The 20,142-nt window shown below is 48.3% G+C and overlaps 1 protein-coding gene across 2 annotated transcripts in view; it reads right to left on the bottom strand.

Annotated features, from left to right (window-relative positions):
• Positions 1-15,311, bottom strand: part of ADCK5 (aarF domain containing kinase 5) — a 53,084-nt gene extending 37,773 nt beyond the window's left edge. For both annotated transcript variants that reach the window (XM_068237869.1, XM_068237870.1), the window contains exons 1-3: positions 15,259-15,311; positions 11,898-11,989; positions 5,818-5,964 (exon numbers count right to left, since the gene is read on the bottom strand). In XM_068237869.1, the coding sequence (XP_068093970.1) occupies positions 5,818-5,964; positions 11,898-11,989; positions 15,259-15,270 (251 nt within the window). In that variant the 5' untranslated portion in view covers positions 15,271-15,311. The remainder of the gene's footprint in view (positions 1-5,817; positions 5,965-11,897; positions 11,990-15,258) is intronic.
• Between the last annotated feature and the right edge of the window lie 4,831 nt (positions 15,312-20,142).

The raw sequence follows: 20,142 nt of genomic DNA, 5'->3' as shown, positions 1-20,142 counted from the left end.
TGCAGCACAGTGCTCAGCCACTGTGGAGTGGATATCAGAGCAACATGGCGTTGCAAGCAGGTAGCATACACTTCTTCCTGCACTGCTCTGCATACTGGTGGTGGTGAGGGGGGGGGGGGGGGGGTATCTGCTAGTCTCCCTGTTACAACTATTTCATATTGTAAATTACCCTCATTAGAACAGGTTGTGGTAAAATGCTTCATTTACATGTCATGTCGCTGCTGGGAAGTCATTTTACATGGACTGAAATTGGTATTAGATCTTTGAGGGCTCGTTCACACTAGGGGCGTTTTTCATTTTTTAAGTGCTGGCGATTTTCAAAATCGCCCTGAAAGCACTCGTGCAATGATTCTCTATGAGAAAGTTCACATCTGAGCGGTTCCTTTTCAATCCGCTCCCCCCTACCTCTCCCCTCCCTTTCCCCAGCATAATCCACGACTTTCTTGCTCGTGGATTTTGCTGCTGTTGGAGGCAGAGCTTTTAGCCGCAGCTCTGCCTCCATTCGCGTCTATCAGCGGTGGATCTCCGCCTCTCCCCCGCCCCTCTCAGTGAAGGAAGACTGAGAGGGGCAGGGGAGGGGCGGCGATCTGGGCTGATAGAAACGCTGAGAGGCAGAGCTGCAGCTGAAAGCTCTGCCTCTCATGGAAGCACTGCCCAGATTGCCCCCCAGGGAGTTTGGAGGTATTTAGTTAGATTATAGATGCGGGGATGCGGCGTTTAAGTTAGGGCAGGGATAAGAAACATATTTTTGAAGTAAAAAGTTGATTTTTAAGAGACTTCAAAGTCGAACAAAAAACGGCCAAAGCACAGAAATCTGGAAAAACTGTCCAACGCGGACGGCCACGCGAACGGGAACGCAATGTGAACGAGCCCTTAGAATAAGTCGTGGATAAATCTTTCTGTTTTATTTGAGTTAAAAACATATGATGCTAATAATGATTTTATTTCTCTTCCATTAGAATGCTTGCTGCACAGATGATCGTCGGCCTGAAGTACATCCACTCCAAGGGCATCATCCACCGAGACATCAAGCTGGAAAATATCCTCCTGGATGGGCTCGGGAATATAAGGATTGCAGACTTCAGCCTGGCAGCACAAAATGTCTCTGAGAACGACATGACTGGAGGAATTGTGGGGACCTTGACTTTTATGGCCCCGGAGATGTTGATGGGGATGGACTACAACCACTCAGTGGATTACTTTGCCATGGGAATCACACTTTTTGTAATGGCATGCTTTAAACACCCATTCGTAGAGAATGAGGAAACGGATGATATCCCATACTGCATTTGCTGCATATGTCCAGACTACCCGTCTTGGATAGATCTCAGGCTGCAAGACTTCCTCCAGAAGCTTCTGTGCAAAAACCCGACCATGCGTCAAACGCTGGTGAAAAACCTGAGAGAAGATCCGTTCTTCAACCTTATAGACTGGAAGGATGTGGAGACCGGAAAGGCGTGGCCACCATTCTGTGAGAATCTACCACAGGAAGAACCAAGAATGAACATGCCTGCATTTTATATCACATATCCAGAGGCGAGGAGGTTTCGCCGGATACCAGCTAAACAGCAACAGCTGTTTAAGTCGTTCTCATTTGCCAGTGAGGGGTGGTGAGTTGCGTGGGAGACGTTCCAGCTTCCACCAACACCTGGACAACAACGCCAGCTAATAATAATTGTTGCTTCGTTATAATAAATAATGAAAAAAATATATGTCAGTTTGTCTTTATGTATTAATATTCTGAGATTGCACATTAATGTATATAAAATAAAATAAATAAAATAAAATGAAGCAACAACAAAGGGAAGGGTAGCACCGCAGAGGCAAACTGAGGATTTTCAAGGGGGGATTCCTGAATGGTCTTCCTCAGCCACACAATACAGTACAATATTATGGTAGGACACCCTGCTGAGTACACACAAAGCAATTTCCCGCCCAACTGACAGGATCTGACAATTATTTCCTAAATGTTCGATCTGCGACAACGGTATCGATCAGGAGCAGTTTGGATACAGATAATGAGGACAGCCAACATTGCAAATAAAGGGGAAAGTGAAGCATTCGCACAGCAGGGCACAAGGCTGTGCTCATACCCGACTGTTAAGTTCCCCAGAGCTGCTCCATGCTCTGTACACACCCTGCTGCTCCATGCTCTGTACACACGCTGCAGCTCCATGCTCTGTACACACATTGCTGCTCCATGCTCTGTACACACATTGTTGCTCCATGCTCTGTACACACATTGCTGCTCCATGCTCTGTACACGTGCTGCTGCTACATCCAAAGTCATATGTAGTAGGGAAAGAAAAGGGGCAGTGCTATGAGCTGCAGGATGCCTGCAGATATTCTGGTGTCTCAACTTCTGCCTGTCCATAGATACTGCCCTGGTCTGAGGGGGATTCTGGGCAGCTGTAATCCCCCCCCCCCCCCCCTGCGTTTGCCTATGAGGAGTAGTAGACACACTTGTGGTCCTAAACCTTTGTACAAAGAGGAACGAAGTACCAATGTTCACAGAAGAGACTCAGCACCATGTTGAAATCAATAAGCAACTTTTATTTCAGAAGTACATCGTTGTGTAGTTGTGGACAGACAATAAGGCACAGAGGCCGAGCAGGCTTGAGCAAGAGTTGTCCTCATGCTAAAGCCTTTGGCTTCAATTCATCAAGCATTACCGTATTCGGTAATGCTAAAAACAGCTGAGTTAAGGGAGCACTTTAGAAAATGTTAATTCATCAAAGCTGTTACCGAATGAGAAGCTGAAATGACACAGCAATGAGATAAATTACCGACATGTGCTCAACAAATGTTAATTCATCAAGGTTCCCACATTCGCTAACACATTCGGTGTTTATCTCAAGCTCTCCCCTGTCGTTACAGGCTTCGAAAGCCTTCTGTGTGAATGTTTTCATGATTAGCAGGAGCAGGCAGCCAATAGAAACAGCCCCTGTTCTCCTGCAAGTGCCGCTGATAGGTCACACAGGCTTCTCCACACAAGCTTTCAGACCCCCCAAGCAGTGAGCAGAGAGAACGGGACAAAATATATCCCCAGATTCCCTTCGGTGGTTTAACCCTTTCAGGCCCTGTTTGATAATGCAAAGATGCTGGTGGGGAAATCACCAAGCATGGCATTTGTAATGTCTCCAGGAAGTTCATCTACATTGTGGCAAATAAGTCAAATGTTAAGAAAGACTGATGGACAGATTCAGAGCTGCAGAGGCAGTACAAGTAACAGTAACTATAACACGTTTACATGTAAAGGGATGTCTGGATGCCTTCTATTGTTATCAGCTTGTAACAACACAGAGACATTCCAAGCTGCTCTGCACCACTCTGCTGTTATCGAACAGCCTTTGATGAATTGAAGCCTAGTAGTTCGGTAACTTAACGAACCTCTACCGCACATGGGAAAATATTGATGAATTAGCACAGTGAAGTGTAAAATACCGAATGCGGTATTTTAAGGACTGGGGTTTTGTTATCGAACACCCTTTGATGAATTGAAGCCTTTGTCTGTTTACTAGTGTTGGTGTTTGGATTCTGGCCATACTTATATTCAACCTGAATTTGGTCAGATCTAGCCAACCTGAAAACACCTGATTGGACTGTAGAATTGACCATCTTTTGCGGTTAACAGCAAAGCCCCCATACACGCTAGAATCACCATATTTTACCTTTTAAAGATGCTTTGCTGGGGCTTTTATAAGATAACATTTATCTTATGAAATTTAGCATGACTTATCTATATGTTCAAAATCAGATGTATGTATGTATGTATGCGTGTATGTACGTATGTGTGTATAAGTATATGTGTATGTATGTGTGTGTGTGTATGTATATATGTGTGTATATGTGTGTATGTATGTATGTATGTATGTATGTATGTATGTATGTATGTATGTATGCTGTGTGGTGTGTGTGTGTGTGTGTGTGTGTGTGTGTGTGTGTGTGTGTGTGTGTGTGCGTGCGTGCGTGCGTGCGTGCGTGCGTGCGTGCGTGCGTGCGTGCGTGCGTGCGTGCGTGCGTGTCGCGATCATGCGAAAACACCTTGATGGATTTGAACGAAACTTGGTACACAGATCCCTTACTACCTGGGATGATTTGTTCTGGGGGTCTCGCATTCCCCCTGCACACGTGGGCGGAGCTACAAACAGCAAATCAGATTTCACCCATTCATGTCAATGGAAAAAATGGAAAAGGCTGCCATTCTCGCAGGAGTCAAGCCAGAGTCCCCACACTTGGCACAGTTGGTCACTTGGTGACCGAGGTTACAAATCTGCCATTCCTACACTGTTAATAGCAAATGTCTCAAACCTGGTACATTTGGTCACTGGGGGACTGGCAGAGACATATCTAGAGGGGTGCAGGCATGACTTGTGCCATGGGCATCACAGCACCATGGGTGCCATGCCTGCTTCTGTGCTGTGCCACTATGCCTGCCCCGATACGTCCCCATCACTCAGACCTCACATCAGATTAATTCTGTTATCTGGGGAACTTGGCTACTTAATTTATCTATATAGGGTGCACTTGGCTTAGGCCTCAATTCACGGAGCTTTATCAAACACTTTATCAAACGTTTGATAATTTTCCTCATGGGTAAAATCTAATTTTGAATTCACTAAGGTGTTATAGATTTATCGAATGTTTTATCGATGAAATGTTCAATAAATCTATGATTCAAAATTAGTTTTTACCCATGAGAAAAATTATCAAACGTTTGATAAAGTGTTTGATAAAGCTCTGTGAATTGAGGCCTTAGTGTTAGGAAAGAGAGGGAATAAGAAAAGATATTTGCAAAAAAAGCAACATCCTGAGCCAAACAACACGGGCAACCATAGTACATGTACGCAAGAAAGGATGCTGTTTTTAGAGGTGAAGGGGGCTCTGACCTGGGTGGGGGAGGAGCGCAATTTCAGTGTTTGCCATAGGTGCTACATTACCCAGATACACCCCTGAAGGGAAGCCCCAGTTTTACCTGCTGAGGATTCCAGACAAGTAACAACATCACAATAAAGTCCTACTCTCTGATTATCAGATGGACTGAACTCTCATGATCTGAACACCAATGATTTTAATGTATCATGTGTATGGCCTTGCTGGCTCCACATATGTGAGGGGAGGGAGAGGTGCAAGAGGTCCCTCAAGGTGGGCGAGATCATCAGACTCCTGGCAAGGCCACAGTGCGTCATTGAGGCCATCTCCATAAAGGTGCCCATACATTACTCTATTTGAGGCATCAATATCCAGCTGATTCGATTATAATGATTGTATGTGGAAGAGATCGATGCCACAACGGGGCTGTCCCAATTGTCATTTTGATCAATTTCTGTCTGAAATCAATCTGGCATACTGAAAAGATCTTGTTCTAAACTCGGTTGGGTGCGTGACGGTAGCAGCATTTGATTGCCCGACGACTGGCAGAACCCCAGCAGGTCTCCCCCCATTTAAAATATGTACCCTTGAGCCAATGGTGAGTGTTGCAAGCTCATCTGTCTGCTGGTGCACCGCCTCCTGTGTCCTTTGTCTTTCTCCATGGCCACGCCGCCTCCTGTGTGCCACGTCTTTCTCCATGGCCACCGGGGGCGCCAGTACAACATAACGCCAGTACTTGTGGTGGGATCACAGGGTACAGCACCCCCTGCAGCCATAAAGAAAAACATAGGAGAAATAGGAAGAGGCATGCGGACAGGTGAGCTTGCCACACTCACCACTCCTCATGGGCGAGACATGAGGGGCCCAACAGGCAGAGGCGGCTACATAGATTTCCATCAGGTGAGCGCTACCTACTGGCAATTGTCATATTTTTAAACCTCTTACCTGCAGAAGCGGAGGATGCCTTGTGCAGAGACTCTAATCTTCCTCCTCTTAGGTCCATCTGAAGAGTAATACACAAGCGCCCCGACTGTTGGGGCTCCAACCAGGGAACTGAGGCAGAAAATTCTGAGCCATCGCGGAGAGGAGGACCTAATAAGATAACATTGGTTATTAAGAGGCAATTATTAAGAGGCAATCACATAGTGGGTCACTGTTATGTGTAGTCATGTGACCGCAGTGTTGGCATAAAATGATCAGGTGTGACTTTAAAAACCACTGACACAACATAACCCATTTATCAATTCAATGGATAATATCGTATATACTGTGTTCAATACGATGTATTCCTCTATTTGTATTTTTCTGTGTCTCTGAAATTGCACCTGTTGTGCACTGTACTTATTTTGATGTGTTGGAAGCAGGGAAAATAATAATTCCTTTTTTTGTATAGCACTTTTCTCCTGTCAGACTCAAAGCGCTTGCAAGGCAGCCACTACAGCGCACTCATTAGGCAGTGGCAGTGTTAGGGAGTCTCGCCCAAAGAACTCCTTACTGAATAGGTGCTGACTTAATAAACAGGCAGAGCCGAGATTCGAACCCTGCTCTACTGTGTCAGAGGCGGAGCCCATTACATTACATTATCCAGTTACCACGGGAATGCACAGGGATCTGAACAACTATGAAAGGGATCAAATTATAATGCAGAGACAAGGCGTTTGATGGTGCTCCCAGTACTCAGTGGTTAGTGGCGGCCAAATCCTCTGCCTCTAACACTTTTAGTCATAGACCCTGAACAAGCATGTAGATCAGATGGGTGTTTGACTACATTTGTAAAATACTTATTTCAGGTGTGTGATTCAAACACTACTGATGTCCCTGAGGACACCAGGCAAATGGTATTGTTTGAAAGTAAATAAATATGGCCGCCTCTTACTTACCAGTTGTAGTGATATCTCAAACTACGCATGAACTACTGTATGTAGGTATATACTTACATTGCTGGATGTCCTGATTGCAGTGTTCTAAACTTCTCGTGTATCTATGTTCTCCAAAATTTTGTTATGTAGTATGTACAAAAGAAAGGATAACGCAGTCCATCTAAAAATAAAAAAAACTGTGTGTGTGTGTGGGGGTGGGGGGGGGGGGGTATAGGTAGCAGGCATGTGTAGGCGGCGGCTCTCCTCATACCTACCGCTCTCCCGTCTTCCTCCGTCCCTCTCCGCTACATAGTAATGACCCCCCCAAACCTACTTTCGGTTCAGGAGGGTCGGTGAAGACTGTGCAGGCGCTGCCTGGCGACGCACGTCCTTGATTGCGCACCTGTGGCCGGAAGCATTCTACGTAGTCGTGATGTAGTGCGCATGCACAGAGCACCCCGGGCTGCCTGCGCAGTTTTCACCGACCCTCCTGACCCGAAAGTAGTTTTGAGGAGTCATTACGCTGTGACGGAGGGGGATGGAAGAGAACAGGGGGAACGGAAGGCATGAGGAGAACCGCCTACACTTGTCTGCTCCCCCCCTTTTTTTAATTTTAAGATGGACTAAGGTATCCTTTAAAGGATCTGCTGCTAACATCTTGGACCCCTTCTGAGGCCTTGTGGGGCCCATGCCTTGTTAGATCAGAGCAGTTTTGGGGACATACAGGGGGCTGGCAGGTGTTTTTGTTTGTCATTTTCTCTAAACACAGTCCAAACATAATTTATTTATTTATTTATTGTATTTATAAAGCGCCAACATATTACGCAGCGTTAAATAGATGTATTAAAAGCAAATGTCAAACCTAATGTCAAAGACAGCAGTATCCCTATGTCTATGTTGGCGCTTTATAAATACAATAAATAAATAATGTCTTTGTCCAGCACAGAGATAACAGGCTGGAAAGAAGCAGTTAATATCCCAGTGAGGCCCATCTACTCCCATCTTCCCTTCCCCTGTCCCTGACACTGCAGCCGCTATCTGCCCATCTGTCCTTCAGAGATAAGACTTGTGAGATGTGCACATCACACACAGCTACAACCTCCAGCTGCCAGACCCGCACTATAGCATGGTGGAAGCACTCCGCAGGGCACTACAGTATGGTGGAAGAACCCCGCAGGGCACTACAGGGTGGTGAAAGCACTCCGCAGGGCACTACATGGTGGTGAAAGCACTCTACAGAACAGACTGTGACTCTCCAACTGTATGATTAAAGTGAACCAAGCACCATTTTTAGCACCCAGGGCATTTCAAAAGCACATTAAAAATGCATGCCAACAGTATGTCTCATTATTAAAAAAAAAACAAAAACCTTCCACATCAGCAGGCCTGTCTGTCCAGCCCAGGCAGCTAAGGACATAAGTAATTTGTTTTATTGCACTAATTGTCAAGATGTAAACAATTGCTTTTCATCAGCAGAGGAGGTGGGTAATTAGGAAAACTTCTTCAAAGAGGTTATCTAGAGGGAATGTGTGAAGATAGCATCTTTGACTTCTGTAAATAAGGACTGGGAGAAGGGGAGGGGGAAATATGGCAGCTCCTATAACTATTTCAAGTCAGGAGACATTCCAGGGAAATAAAGGGTGCTCAGCTCCCTTTAATGACAGCATATGATAGCATCATACTGGTTAATACCTTCTTATGAAAGCCTGTGCTTACCAACTACCTCCCAGTATACCTCCAAAATATTCCATCAATAATAAGTAAATATATATATATATATATATATATATATATATATATATATATATATATATATATATATATAGTTGCTCCAACCGAGTACTCAGAAAATCAAAATTAAAGTTAGCCAGTGTTGCCTGTGGGAGAGGAGGGTTAACTTACCCATGCTGCTGCTGTTAGACGATGTGATCCAATCACGTCCCGCGTCGCTCCCATGCTTCCAGGTTGAAAGAAACATGGGAGTGATGTAGAACGTGGCGTGGGAATCAAATGGAGAGCACCGCCTTACAGCAGCGTCATGGGTAAGTGACCCCCCCCCCCCTCCACCCCACCCCACCCCGGTGATTCAGAGCAGCTACGAGTATGTAGCTACTCAGTAAGAGCAACCGTAAACATGTATATTATAATCTCGTGTTTTTCAGACTATAAGACACACTTTTTCTAGTGGGTGTGTCTTATAGTGCAAATATGTGGTCATAAGTACCGTAGTCGTGCAGAGTGCTGCGCTCCTCTATTCCCTCGTTCTGGTCCTGCCGTTCTGCATGCGCTCCTCCTCCATCTGCTGCTATACACCGCAGCCGCCTGCCGCTCTACACGCGCTCCTCTCCTCCATCTGCTGCTATACACTGCAGCCGCCTGCCGCTCTACACGCGCTCCTCCTCCATCTGCTGCTATACACTGCAGCCGCCTGCCGCTCTACACGCGCTCCTCCTCCATCTGCTGCTATACACCACGGCCGCCTGCCGCTCTACACGAGCTCCTCCTCCACCTGCTGCTATACACCGCAGCCGCCTGCCGCTCTACACGCGCTCCTCTCCTCAATCTGCTGCTATACACCGCGGCCGCCTGCGGCTCTACACGCGCTCCTCCTCCATCTGCTGCTACACACCGCAGCCGCCTGCCGCTCTACACACGCTCCTCCATCTGCTGCTATACACCGCGGCCGCCTGCCGCTCTACACGCGCTCCTCCTCCATCTGCTGCTATACACCGCAGCCACCTGCCGCTCTACACGCGCTCTTCCTCCATCTGCTGCTATACACCGCGGCCGCCTGCCGCTCTACACACGCTCCTCCTCCATCTGCTGCTATACACCGCGGCCGCCTGCCGCTATGCACGCGCTCCTCCTCCATCTGCTGCTATACACCGCGGCCGCCTGCCACTCTACACACGCTCCTCTCCTCCATCTGCTACTATACACTGCAGCCGCCTGCCGCTCTACACGCGCTCTTCGTCCATCTGCTGCTATACACCGCAGCCGCCTGCCGCTCTACACGCGCTCCTCCTCCATCTGCTGCTATACACCACGGCCGCCTGCCGCTCTACACGCGCTCCTCCTCCATCTGCTGCTATACACCGCGGCCGCCTGCCGCTCTACACGCGCTCCTCCTCCATCTGCTGCTATACACCGCGGCCGCCTGCCGCTCTACACGCGCTCCTCCTCCATCTGCTGCTATACACCGCAGCCGCCTGCCGCTCTACACGCGCTCCTCTCCTCCATCTGCTGCTATACACCGCGGCCGCCTGCCGCTCTACACGCGCTCCTCCTCCATCTGCTGCTATACACCGCGGCCGCCTGCCGCTCTACACGTGCTCCTCCTCCATCTGCTGCTATACACCGCAGCCGCCTGCCGCTCTACACGCGCTCCTCCTCCATCTGCTGCTATACACCACGGCCGCCTGCCGCTCTACACGCGCTCCTCCTCCATCTGCTGCTATACACCGCGGCCGCCTGCCGCTCTACACGCGCTCCTCCTCCATCTGCTGCTATACACCGCGGCCGCCTGCCGCTCTACACACGCTCCTCCTCCATCTGCTGCTATACACCGCGGCCGCCTGCCGCTATACACGCGCTCCTCCTCCATCTGCTGCTATACACCACGGCCGCCTGCCGCTATGCACGCGCTTCTCCTCCATCTGCTGCTATACACCGCGGCCGCCTGCCGCTCTACACACGCTCCTCCTCCATCTGCTGCTATACACCGCGGCCGCCTGCCGCTATGCACGCGCTCCTCCTCCATCTGCTGCTATACACCGCAGCCGCCTGCCGCTCTACACGTGCTCCTCCTCCATCTGCTGCTATACACCGCGGCCGCCTGCCGCTCTACACACGCTCCTCCTCCATCTGCTGCTATACACCGCGGCCGCCTGCCGCTCTACACGCGCTCCTCCTCCATCTGCTCCTCTACACCGCAGCCGCCTGCCGCTCTACACGCGCTCTTCCTCCATCTGCTGCTATACACCGCGGCCGCCTGCCGCTCTACACGCGCTCCTCCTCCATCTGCTGCTATACACTGCGGCCGCCTGCCGCTATGCACGCGCTCCTCCTCCATCTGCTGCTATACACCACGGCCGCCTGCCGCTATGCACGCGCTTCTCCTCCATCTGCTGCTATACACCGCGGCCGCCTGCCGCTCTACACGCGCTCCTCCTCCATCTGCTGCTATACACCGTGGCCGCCTGCCGCTATGAACGCGCTCCTCCTCCATCTGCTGCTATACACCGCGGCCGCCTGCTGCTCTACACGTGCTCCTCCTCCATCTGCTGCTATACACCGTGGCCGCCTGCCGCTCTACAAGTGCTCCTCTCCTCCTCCACCTGCTGCTCTACATGCTCCGGTCCTCCGTACTTCCTGGTTAGTGGTTCCCTCTTATTGCATGATCCGAGTGGGGTGCATGCGCCGGGGTGCTGCATGACATTCAGAACACTTGTGCGGCTGGGGTCACCACTAACAGGAAGTACCGGAGCCCACCAGGAAGTACAAGCGCTGCATATAAGACTGCATTTGTGTGTGTTTTGCATTGTGTGTTTTTTTTAAATCGCACAACTTGCTACATCATTTTCAAAAATGCATGTAAAACGCACATAATGGGATTGATTCACTATAACAAATAGAATGCCTTATCAGAGTTAACATGCCTTATCGGAGTTAACAGACCTAATCAGGGTTAACACGCCTTATCAGAGTAGCATAGCGAGCGCTACGAACTTATGCCTGCTAATAGGCAATGACGAGAGCTCCACTCGTCCTGCCCTGAGCCCCTGCGGGTTGACAGACAGCCTATCGAGCCAATCAAAGTGCGGGGATAGTGTCATTTAAAATGATTGGACGCGCAGGGGCTCAGGGCAGGACGAGTGAATCAACCCCAATGTATCTCAATGGAGAGGCAGAAGAATGCATTTTTAACACATTTTTTTTTAATGTTGTATTTAACTCCATTGATTATGAAAAATAATAAAAACAAGACATGTACAAAAAACACAAAAATGGAACGCAATTTCAAACGCATACAAAAATGCACCCCCTACCCAAAAAACAAAATAAAACTGCACAGTACAGATAAATATCTAGTGTGCTCCTAGCGTCAGGGTTTCCATGCACTGGTCTCGATGAGTTCCCCCCAAGTGTGGTATGAAGTTCTCTTACCTGACTGCCTCTGTGCTGTATCCTCTGGCAGAGAGAGGGACACCGAGGTGACACTGGGCCAGAACAGATGTGTGATACCGACATAACCGGAACTGCAAGAGAAGAGGTCATTACACATCAGTGCCTTCTTCCATTCTCTGCAGCTCCCACATTTCTGTTCTCTATCATTGCAGTCTCCATCTCTGTACAGCCTTATCTGTTTCTTCTCTATCCCCTGAAGAGAGGGATATGGAGGCAGCCATATTTATTTCCTTTTATCCAATACCAGTTGCCTGGCTGTCCTGCTGATCTCTTTGGCTGCAGCAGTGTCTAAATCACACACCCGAGACGAGCATGCAACTAATGCGGATTGACCTGAGTCAGAGCACCTGATTTGCATGGTTGTTCAGGGTCTATGGCTAAATGTATTAGAGACAGAGGATCAGCAGGACAGTCAGGCATTGCTTAAATGACAAGTGAAGCCAGAGAGATATGGAGGCTGCCATATTTATTTCCTATTAAGCAATACTAGTTGCCTGGCTATCATGCTGATCCTCTGCTACAGCTGTCTCTCCTCTATTCGTGCAGTCTCAGCTGTCTCTTCTGTACCCCTACAGTCTCTTCTGTATTCATGCAGTCTCAGCTGTCTCTTCTGTATCCCAGCAGTCTCAGCTGTCTCTTCTGTAGCCCTACAGTCTCTTCTGTATCCATGCAGTCTCAGCTGTCTCTTCTGTATCCCTGCAGTCTCAGCCGTCTCTTCTGTAGCCCTACAGTCTCTTCTGTATTCATGCAGTCTCAGCTGTCTTTTCTGTATCCCTGCAGTCTCAGCTGTCTCTTCTGTAGCCCTACAGTCTCTTCTGTATTCATGCAGTCTCAGCTGTCTCTTCTGTAGCCCTACAGTCTCTTCTGTATTCATGCAGTCTCAGCTCTCTCTTCTGTATTCATGCAGTCTCAGCTGTCTCTTCTGTATTCATGCAGTCTCAGCTGTCTCTTCTGTAGCCCTGCAGTCTCAGCTGTCTCTTCTGTAGCCCTGCAGTCTCAGCTGTCTCTTCTGTAGCCCTGCAGTCTCAGCTGTCTCTTCTGTAGCCCTACAGTCTCTTCTGTATTCATGCAGCCTCAGCTGTCTCTTCTGTAGCCCTATAGTCTCTTCTGTAGCCCTGGAGTCTCAGATGTCTCTTCTGTATTCATGCAGTCTCAGCTGTCTCTTATGTAGCCCTGTAGTCTCAGCTGTCTCTTCTGTAGCCCTGCAGTCTCAACTGTCTCTTCTGTAGCCCTGGAGTCTCAGCTGTCTCTTCTGTAGCCCTGCAGTCTCAGCTGTCTCTTCTGTAGCCCTGCAGTCTCAGCTGTCTCTTATGTAGCCCTGCAGTCTCAGCTGTCTCTTATGTAACCCTGCAGTCTCAGCTGTCTCTTATGTAACCCTGCAGTCTCAGCTGTCTCTTATGTAGCCCTGTAGTCTCTGCTGTCTCTCCTGCAGTCTCAGCTGTCTCTTCTGTAGTCCTGCAGTCTCAGCTGTCTCTTCTGTAGCCCTACAGTCTCTTCAGTATTCATGCAGTCTCAGCTGTCTCTTCTGTAGCCCTACAGTATCTTCTGTAATCATGCAGTCTCAGCTGTCTCTTATGTAGCCTTGTAGTCTCAGCTGTCTCTCCTGCAGTCTCAGCTTTCTCTTCTGTAGCCCTGCAGTCTCTTCTGTAGCCCTGCAGTCTCTTCTGGAGCCCTGCAGTCTCTTCTGGAGCCCTGCAGTCTCTTCTGGAGCCCTGCAGTCTCTTCTGGAGCCCTGCAGTCTCTTCTGGAGCCCTGCAGTCTCTTCTAAAGCCCTGCAGTCTCTTCTGGAGCCCTGCAGTCTCTTCTGGAGCCCTGCAGTCTCTTCTGTAGCCCCGCAGTCTCTTCTGTAGCCCCGCAGTCTCTTCTGTAGCCCCGCAGTCTCTTCTGTAGCCCTGCAGTCTCTTCTGTAGCCCTGGAGTCGCAGCTGTCTCTTCTGTAGCCCTGCAGTCTCACCTGTCTCTTCTGTAGCCCTGCAGTCTCAGCTGTCTCTCCTGCAGTCTCAGCTGTCTCTTCTGTAGCCCTGCAGTCTCAGCTGTCTCTTCTGTAGCCCTGCAGTCTCAGCTGTCTCTCCTGCAGTCTCAGCTGTCTCTTCTGTAGCCCTGCAGTCTCAGCTGTCTCTTCTGTAGCCCTGCAGTCTCAGCTGTCTCTTCTGTAGCCCTGCAGTCTCAGCTGTCTCTTCTGTAGCCCTGCAGTCTCAGCTGTCTCTTCTGTAGCCCTGCAGTCTCAGCTGTCTCTTCTGTAGCCCTGCAGTCTCAGCTGTCTCTTCTGTAGCCCTGGAGTCTCAGCTGTCTCTTCTGTAGCCCTGCTGTCTCAGCTGTCTCTCCTGTAGCCCTGCAGTCTCAGCTGTCTCTCCTGTATCTCTGCATTCTCAGCTGTCTCTTCTGTATTCATGCAGTCTCAGCTGTCTCTTCTGTATCCCTGGTGTCTCAGCTGTCTCTTCTGTAGCCCTGGAGTCATAGCTGTCTCTTCTGTATCTCTGCAGTCTCAGCTGTCTCTTCTGTATATCTGCAGTCTCAGCTGTCTCTTTTGTATCCCTGCACTCTCCGCTGTCTCTCCTGTATCCCTGCAGTCTTAGCTGTCTCTCCTGTCTCCCTGCAGTCTCAGCTGTCTCTCCTGTCTCCCTGCAGTCTCAGCTGTCTCTCCTGTATCCATGCAGTCTCTGCTGTCTCTCCTGTAGACCTGCAGTCTTCTCAGCTGTCTCTTTTGTAGCCCTGCAGTCTCTTCTGTATCCCTGCAATCTCAGCTGTCTCTTCTGTATCCCTGCAGTCTCAGCTGTCTCTTCTGTAGCACTGCAATCTCTTCTGTAGCCCTGCAGTCTCAGCTGTCTCTCATGTAGCCCTGCAGTCTCAGCTGTCTTTCATGTAGCCCTGCAGTCTCAGCTGTCTTTCATATAGCCCTGCAGTCTCAGCTGTTTTTTATGTAGCCCTGCAGTCTCAGCTGTCTCTTCCGTATCCCTGCAGTCTCAGCTGTCTCTCCTGTAGCCCTGCATTCTTAGCTGTCTCGTCTGTAGCCCTGCAGTCTCTGCTGTCTCTTCTGTATCACTGCAGTCTCAGCTGTCTCTTCTGTAGCACTGCAGTCTCAGCTGTCTCTCCTGTAGCCCTGCAGTCTCAGCTGTCTCTCCTGTAGCCCTGCAGTCTCAACTGTCTCTCCTGTATCTCTGCAGTCTCAGCTGTCTCTCCTGTAGCCCTGCAATCTCTGCTGTCTCTCCTGTAGCCCTGCAATCTCTGCTGTCTCTTCTGTAGCCCTGCAGTCTGAGACTATTTCGTAATTCTCTCTTTCTCTGCAGTAAATACATGCATGATTTCCCATTCCCTTTCTATTAAATTCTCTCATGTCTCACCAGCTTCAGCATGTTGTCTGGGAGCTTCTGGTCACGTGACCTCTCCAGCCATTCCCCTGAGTGAAGGTCACACCCCCTGCATGGCTATTGGTCAGGCTCTTCCTACTTCCCCTCACAGTCATGTGGCCTCCCTGGGTCATGTGACTTTCTCTGCATACTTGAACTTGTTTGTCTTCTACACAGGCAGCTGTTCCCCCCGATGTTCCTCTCTCTGCTGGGGACGCTTCCTATGCATGTTGTTATTGTAAGAGTTCTGGGTGTTTTCCTCTGTGATGAATGTAGTTAACAGTCATAACAGCACTGAGGAGACTCTTTGGGAGACAAAACCACAGAGGGAAGAATAGTTTTAACTCTGAATTTTATTTTAATTTCTAGAAACGGTATATGGCTAGTGTAATGCTGCGTACACACTGGCGACTACGGTCGTTTGAAACAGCTAATTAACGATCGTTCCGCCGACAATCGGGGAAAGAACTTTACCAAACGATCATTAACACGAACGACAAAAGAACGACATCGGGAAGATGGAAATATCCAACCTGACGGATCGTATCTACCGACAATCGTTACAAAACTATAGTGTGTACAGACATCGGCCGAGAACGATCGTTACAAGGGCCAATGCGCCTGCGCTGAATTCTGCCCAGCTTCAGTACTTCCTTTGCAGCGCGGCCGTAAAGATTGTTACATTGCTCATTTCAATTAAACTTTGTGCTCAAGTTAACAATCATATATTTTTATCTATTGTAACTCCATGTCAGTGTTTTTTTTTTTTTATTTTATATAAATATGTACGCAACATATCCTTCTGATCGTTCTTTTCTGCGAGAACGATCGTTAAAATGTGTATGATGATCGCTGCATCCCATCGTTGCATTCCAATCTTTCCAATATCGTTTGTCTGGTAACTATCGTTCCTTGCAAACGATAGTTATCGCAAGTGTGTACGTACCATTAGGCTCCATTCGCATTAGAGCGTTGCTGTACTCTTCCCTGCTGCATAGCTCCCAACTGTCCCTCAACCCTCATTTGGAGGGACAGTCCCTCTTTGGGAGCCCAGTCCCTCTGTCCCTCTTTCCTCCTCATTTGTCCCTCTTTTAGGACTTTGTCCCTCTTTCTATGTAAATATATATATTTCTCTACTGAAGAATGTTTTTGATTGACTCTAAACTTCATTCCCATCCTTTAAATTGATATATTACTAATTTTAAAATGTTAATATGAAGGAAAATGAACCAGGATAGAAAGGACCAGTGTGGTTTGAATTATAAAACAACATATTTTTCTTATGAAATCTTTATGGTACGCGTGATTAGGTATGCTGCTGCTCCCCTGTTGCAGTGGCCATTAATATCAATAAGACAGGCTACAGTACCCACTGTGCGACGTGATGTGGCGAAAGTCGTTCTGACACACTCAGCAGCAAGCGGTACTGCACTGCTCATGAGTGCATTGGAGCCAAATTTGTTGTAGTATTAGTGCAACTCTCGTGGATATCCTAGCGAAGTTGCGTGATGCTCTTCCTGTCTAGTAGTGTGCAAGTTACTCAAATGCCAGGCTTCTATGATGCATAGCTCCCAACTGTGCATACACATGAAATTGGCGCCGGTAGACTTGGGCACAGGATACAGCTAGTATATGGCTAATCCTGCATCTGCACAAGTCCGGGCCGTGTTAATTATTATTCCACCTCCAGGCCGCCATGGATAGTGGGGGAATGATATAATTTGGCTTCCAGCAATTGCTGGAGGCCGAATTATTGTGTTTTTTAAGCAACTTCGGCTCCGTCTTCTGATGGAGCCGACGTTGCTCACTTAGCGCCGCTGTAGAAGTGATTGCCATTATAGTCTATGGCGGCGCCGGCTGCGCCCAAATCTAGCAGCGCTGAAAAGTACTGCTCCGCCCAACTGTCCCTCTTTCGGAGGGACAGTCCCTCTTTGGGAGCCCTGTCCCTCTGTCCTTCTTTCCTCCTCATTTGTCCCTCTTTCTATGTAAATATAAGTATTTCTCCACTGAAAAAACTTATTTAATTGCCTCTAAACTGTATTCCCATCCTTTAAATTGATATATTTCTAATTTGCAGATGTTAATATGAAGGAAAATACACCAGGATAGAAAGGACCAGTGTGGTTTGAATTATAAAACAACTTATTTTTCTTATGAAATCTTTATGGTACGCGTGACTAGGGCTGTGCTGGGGCGTGATCAGGGGTGTGGCAGGGGCATGGTGTCAGTGTCCCTCTTTCTCATCTGAAAAAGTTGGGAGGTATGCTTGTCTGGCATCATTTCGCGCACGTCCAGGGGAAGGGACATGCAGATTTCCTCATTGCTACTATGGGCTGCAGGGACAAATTTGCATGCAATGATCCGCTGCGGTAGGCTCTTCTGCCCCTCACAAATCGCACCGCACCATGGCCCATAGGAGTTTTCTCCTACAAGATAATTTTTCATCTTCTACTTACATAGCTCCCAACTGTCTTTTGGAGGGACAGTCCCTCTTTGGGAACCCAGTCCCTCTGCCCCTCTTTCTCCCTCATTTGTCCCACTTTCCGGACTGTTGTGCAGATTTGAAGGAGAACTCTAGTAAGGTGCACGTTATGCGACCTTAACGTAGCACCTAACGCAAGGTCTTGGTGTGCAAGTAGCCTTAGGGTCCTTGCACACTGAATCCATTAAAGGAGCACTATCAGGGAAAATTGTAAAATGTAAACCATGTGTGTTCAAGAAGCAGTGGTGTACCTAGGGCATTTGACATCCAGTGTTGGGTATCATAAGACAACCCCACCCCCCCCCCACCCCAAAAAAAAGGAAAGGCCTGCGTGCGGCATACTAAGCGTGCCATGCTAGGTATAGGTGACTCAATAATAGGTAATATAGTTGCCCCAGTATAGGTAGCATGGTTGCCCCAGTACATGTGATAAAGTTGTCCCCAGTATAGGTAGCTAGTATAGTTGCCCCCAGTATAGATGTCCATAGTGTAGTTGCCCCCAGTATATGTCCCGAGTGGTTCACATGCAAACTTATTCGCATGAACAACGCGGGTTTGCATTCACATCGGATTGCGAACTTTATGGGAGTTCGACCCGCCCCCTATACTACATCATTGGGCTGCACTCCCTCCTGGAGCCAGCCCCCCCTCCCTTATATAAGGCAGCAGCGTCGGCCATGTTCTCACTCTGTGTGCTGTTGTATTAGTGAGAGAAGGGAGAGAGGTTGCTGCAGACATAGGGAAAGCTTAGTTAGGCCTTGTAAGTTTGCACCTTGCTGTTATTTGTTGTTGAAAAGCACCACCAAAACAGCTCCTTTGAGAGCTAATGTTCTTGTGATGTGTTTTTTTTTTGTTGTTGTTTTTTTTGTGTGGCCCACTGACACTTGCATATACAGCCCTGTCTGTTGCAGCTGGTTCTTGCTAACTGCTATACTGTGCCAGGCCCAGCACATTCATTTCCTAGTGTGACTGCTGCACATTGTATTATATCACCAGTCACTGCATACATTTCACTGCATCTGTGTGACCGCACACTGTTTTATATACCAGCAGTCAGTGCATCCATTTTCACTGCACCTGTGTGACTGCACGCTGTTTTATATACCAGCAGACTAGTCAGTGGCAGTGCATCCATTTTCACTGCACCTGTGTGACCGCACAATGTTTTATATAGCAGTCACTGCATACATTTCACTGCATCTGTGTGACCGCACGCTGTTTTATATACCAGCAGTCAGTGCATCCATTTTCACTGCACCTGTATGATCGCATGCTGTTTTATATAGCAGTCACTGCATACCTTTCACTGCATCTGGGTGACCGCACGCTGTTTTATATATCAGCAGTCAGTGCATTCATTTTCACTACACCTGTGTGACTGCACATTGTTACACCAGCAGCCAGCGCATACCTTTTCACTGCACCTGTGTGACTGCACATTGTTATACCAGCATTCACTGCAACCTTTTTACTGCACCTGTGTGACCGCACATTGTTATACCAGCAGTCAGTGCATACCTTTCACTGCATCTGTGTGACTGCACATTGTTATATCAGCAGTCACTGCATACCTTCCACTGCACCTGTGTGACTGCACATTGTTCTACCACCAGTCAGTGCATATCTTCCACGTGAATGGATGGCAGACTTGCCCTCCATAACAGATTCTCATTAAAGGATTTCAAGTGTATTTGTCTTATCATTACCCAGCAGGGCCTCGAAAGAGTCCTCCTGTATTGTTATTTTTCGTCACTACTTCCCTGAGTCGGGACTTGCGTGCCATGCCTGCTGCCTTCCTTGGATGTGTAGTGGTAGCCATTCCTGCTCCTCTGCCCACAGCAGCCAGGTGTCCGTTAAGGAAATCTTTGAGCGGAAGAAGCCAATATCTGCCAGTCACCCCCTTGCCCGGCTTCTGACAGCTGGCAGTTGAATGAATGGCAGACTTGCCCTCCATAACAGATTCTCGTTGAAGGAACTGAACAGACAGCAGAAAAAGTAATTTAAAAAATAGATGTAAGCTTTAACAATGGTAGAGAAACAACCATCGAAAGTTACTATGTAAAGGCGACGAGAAAAACACAGACAAGTCCGGGAGCCCACTCTGGTGCAATAACGTTAGTATATATGAAAAAGGTGCAAATAAAAGAAGTTATATACTCACAAGTCTGGGTTGCGGCAAAGGCAACCACTTGTGTTAGCAGGTGGAGAAGTACCGTCTCCACTCGGCCTTGTGCTTCCCGGCTGGTCGCTGCTCCTGGTAAAAATTGATTTTTGGTCAGAGGGCTCGACTCAAATCACCCTCGATATATAGTATATATGAGGGAGTGCGGTTACTTAGGAGTTGGGTAGGAGGCGCCCGGCTTAGGAAGTATCACAGTATGGGATAATACTATAAT

Source organism: Hyperolius riggenbachi, chromosome 5, assembly GCF_040937935.1.
Source record: "Hyperolius riggenbachi isolate aHypRig1 chromosome 5, aHypRig1.pri, whole genome shotgun sequence".
Classification (NCBI taxonomy): domain Eukaryota; kingdom Metazoa; phylum Chordata; class Amphibia; order Anura; family Hyperoliidae; genus Hyperolius; species Hyperolius riggenbachi.
This window is presented reverse-complemented; position numbering and strand designations above follow the sequence as displayed.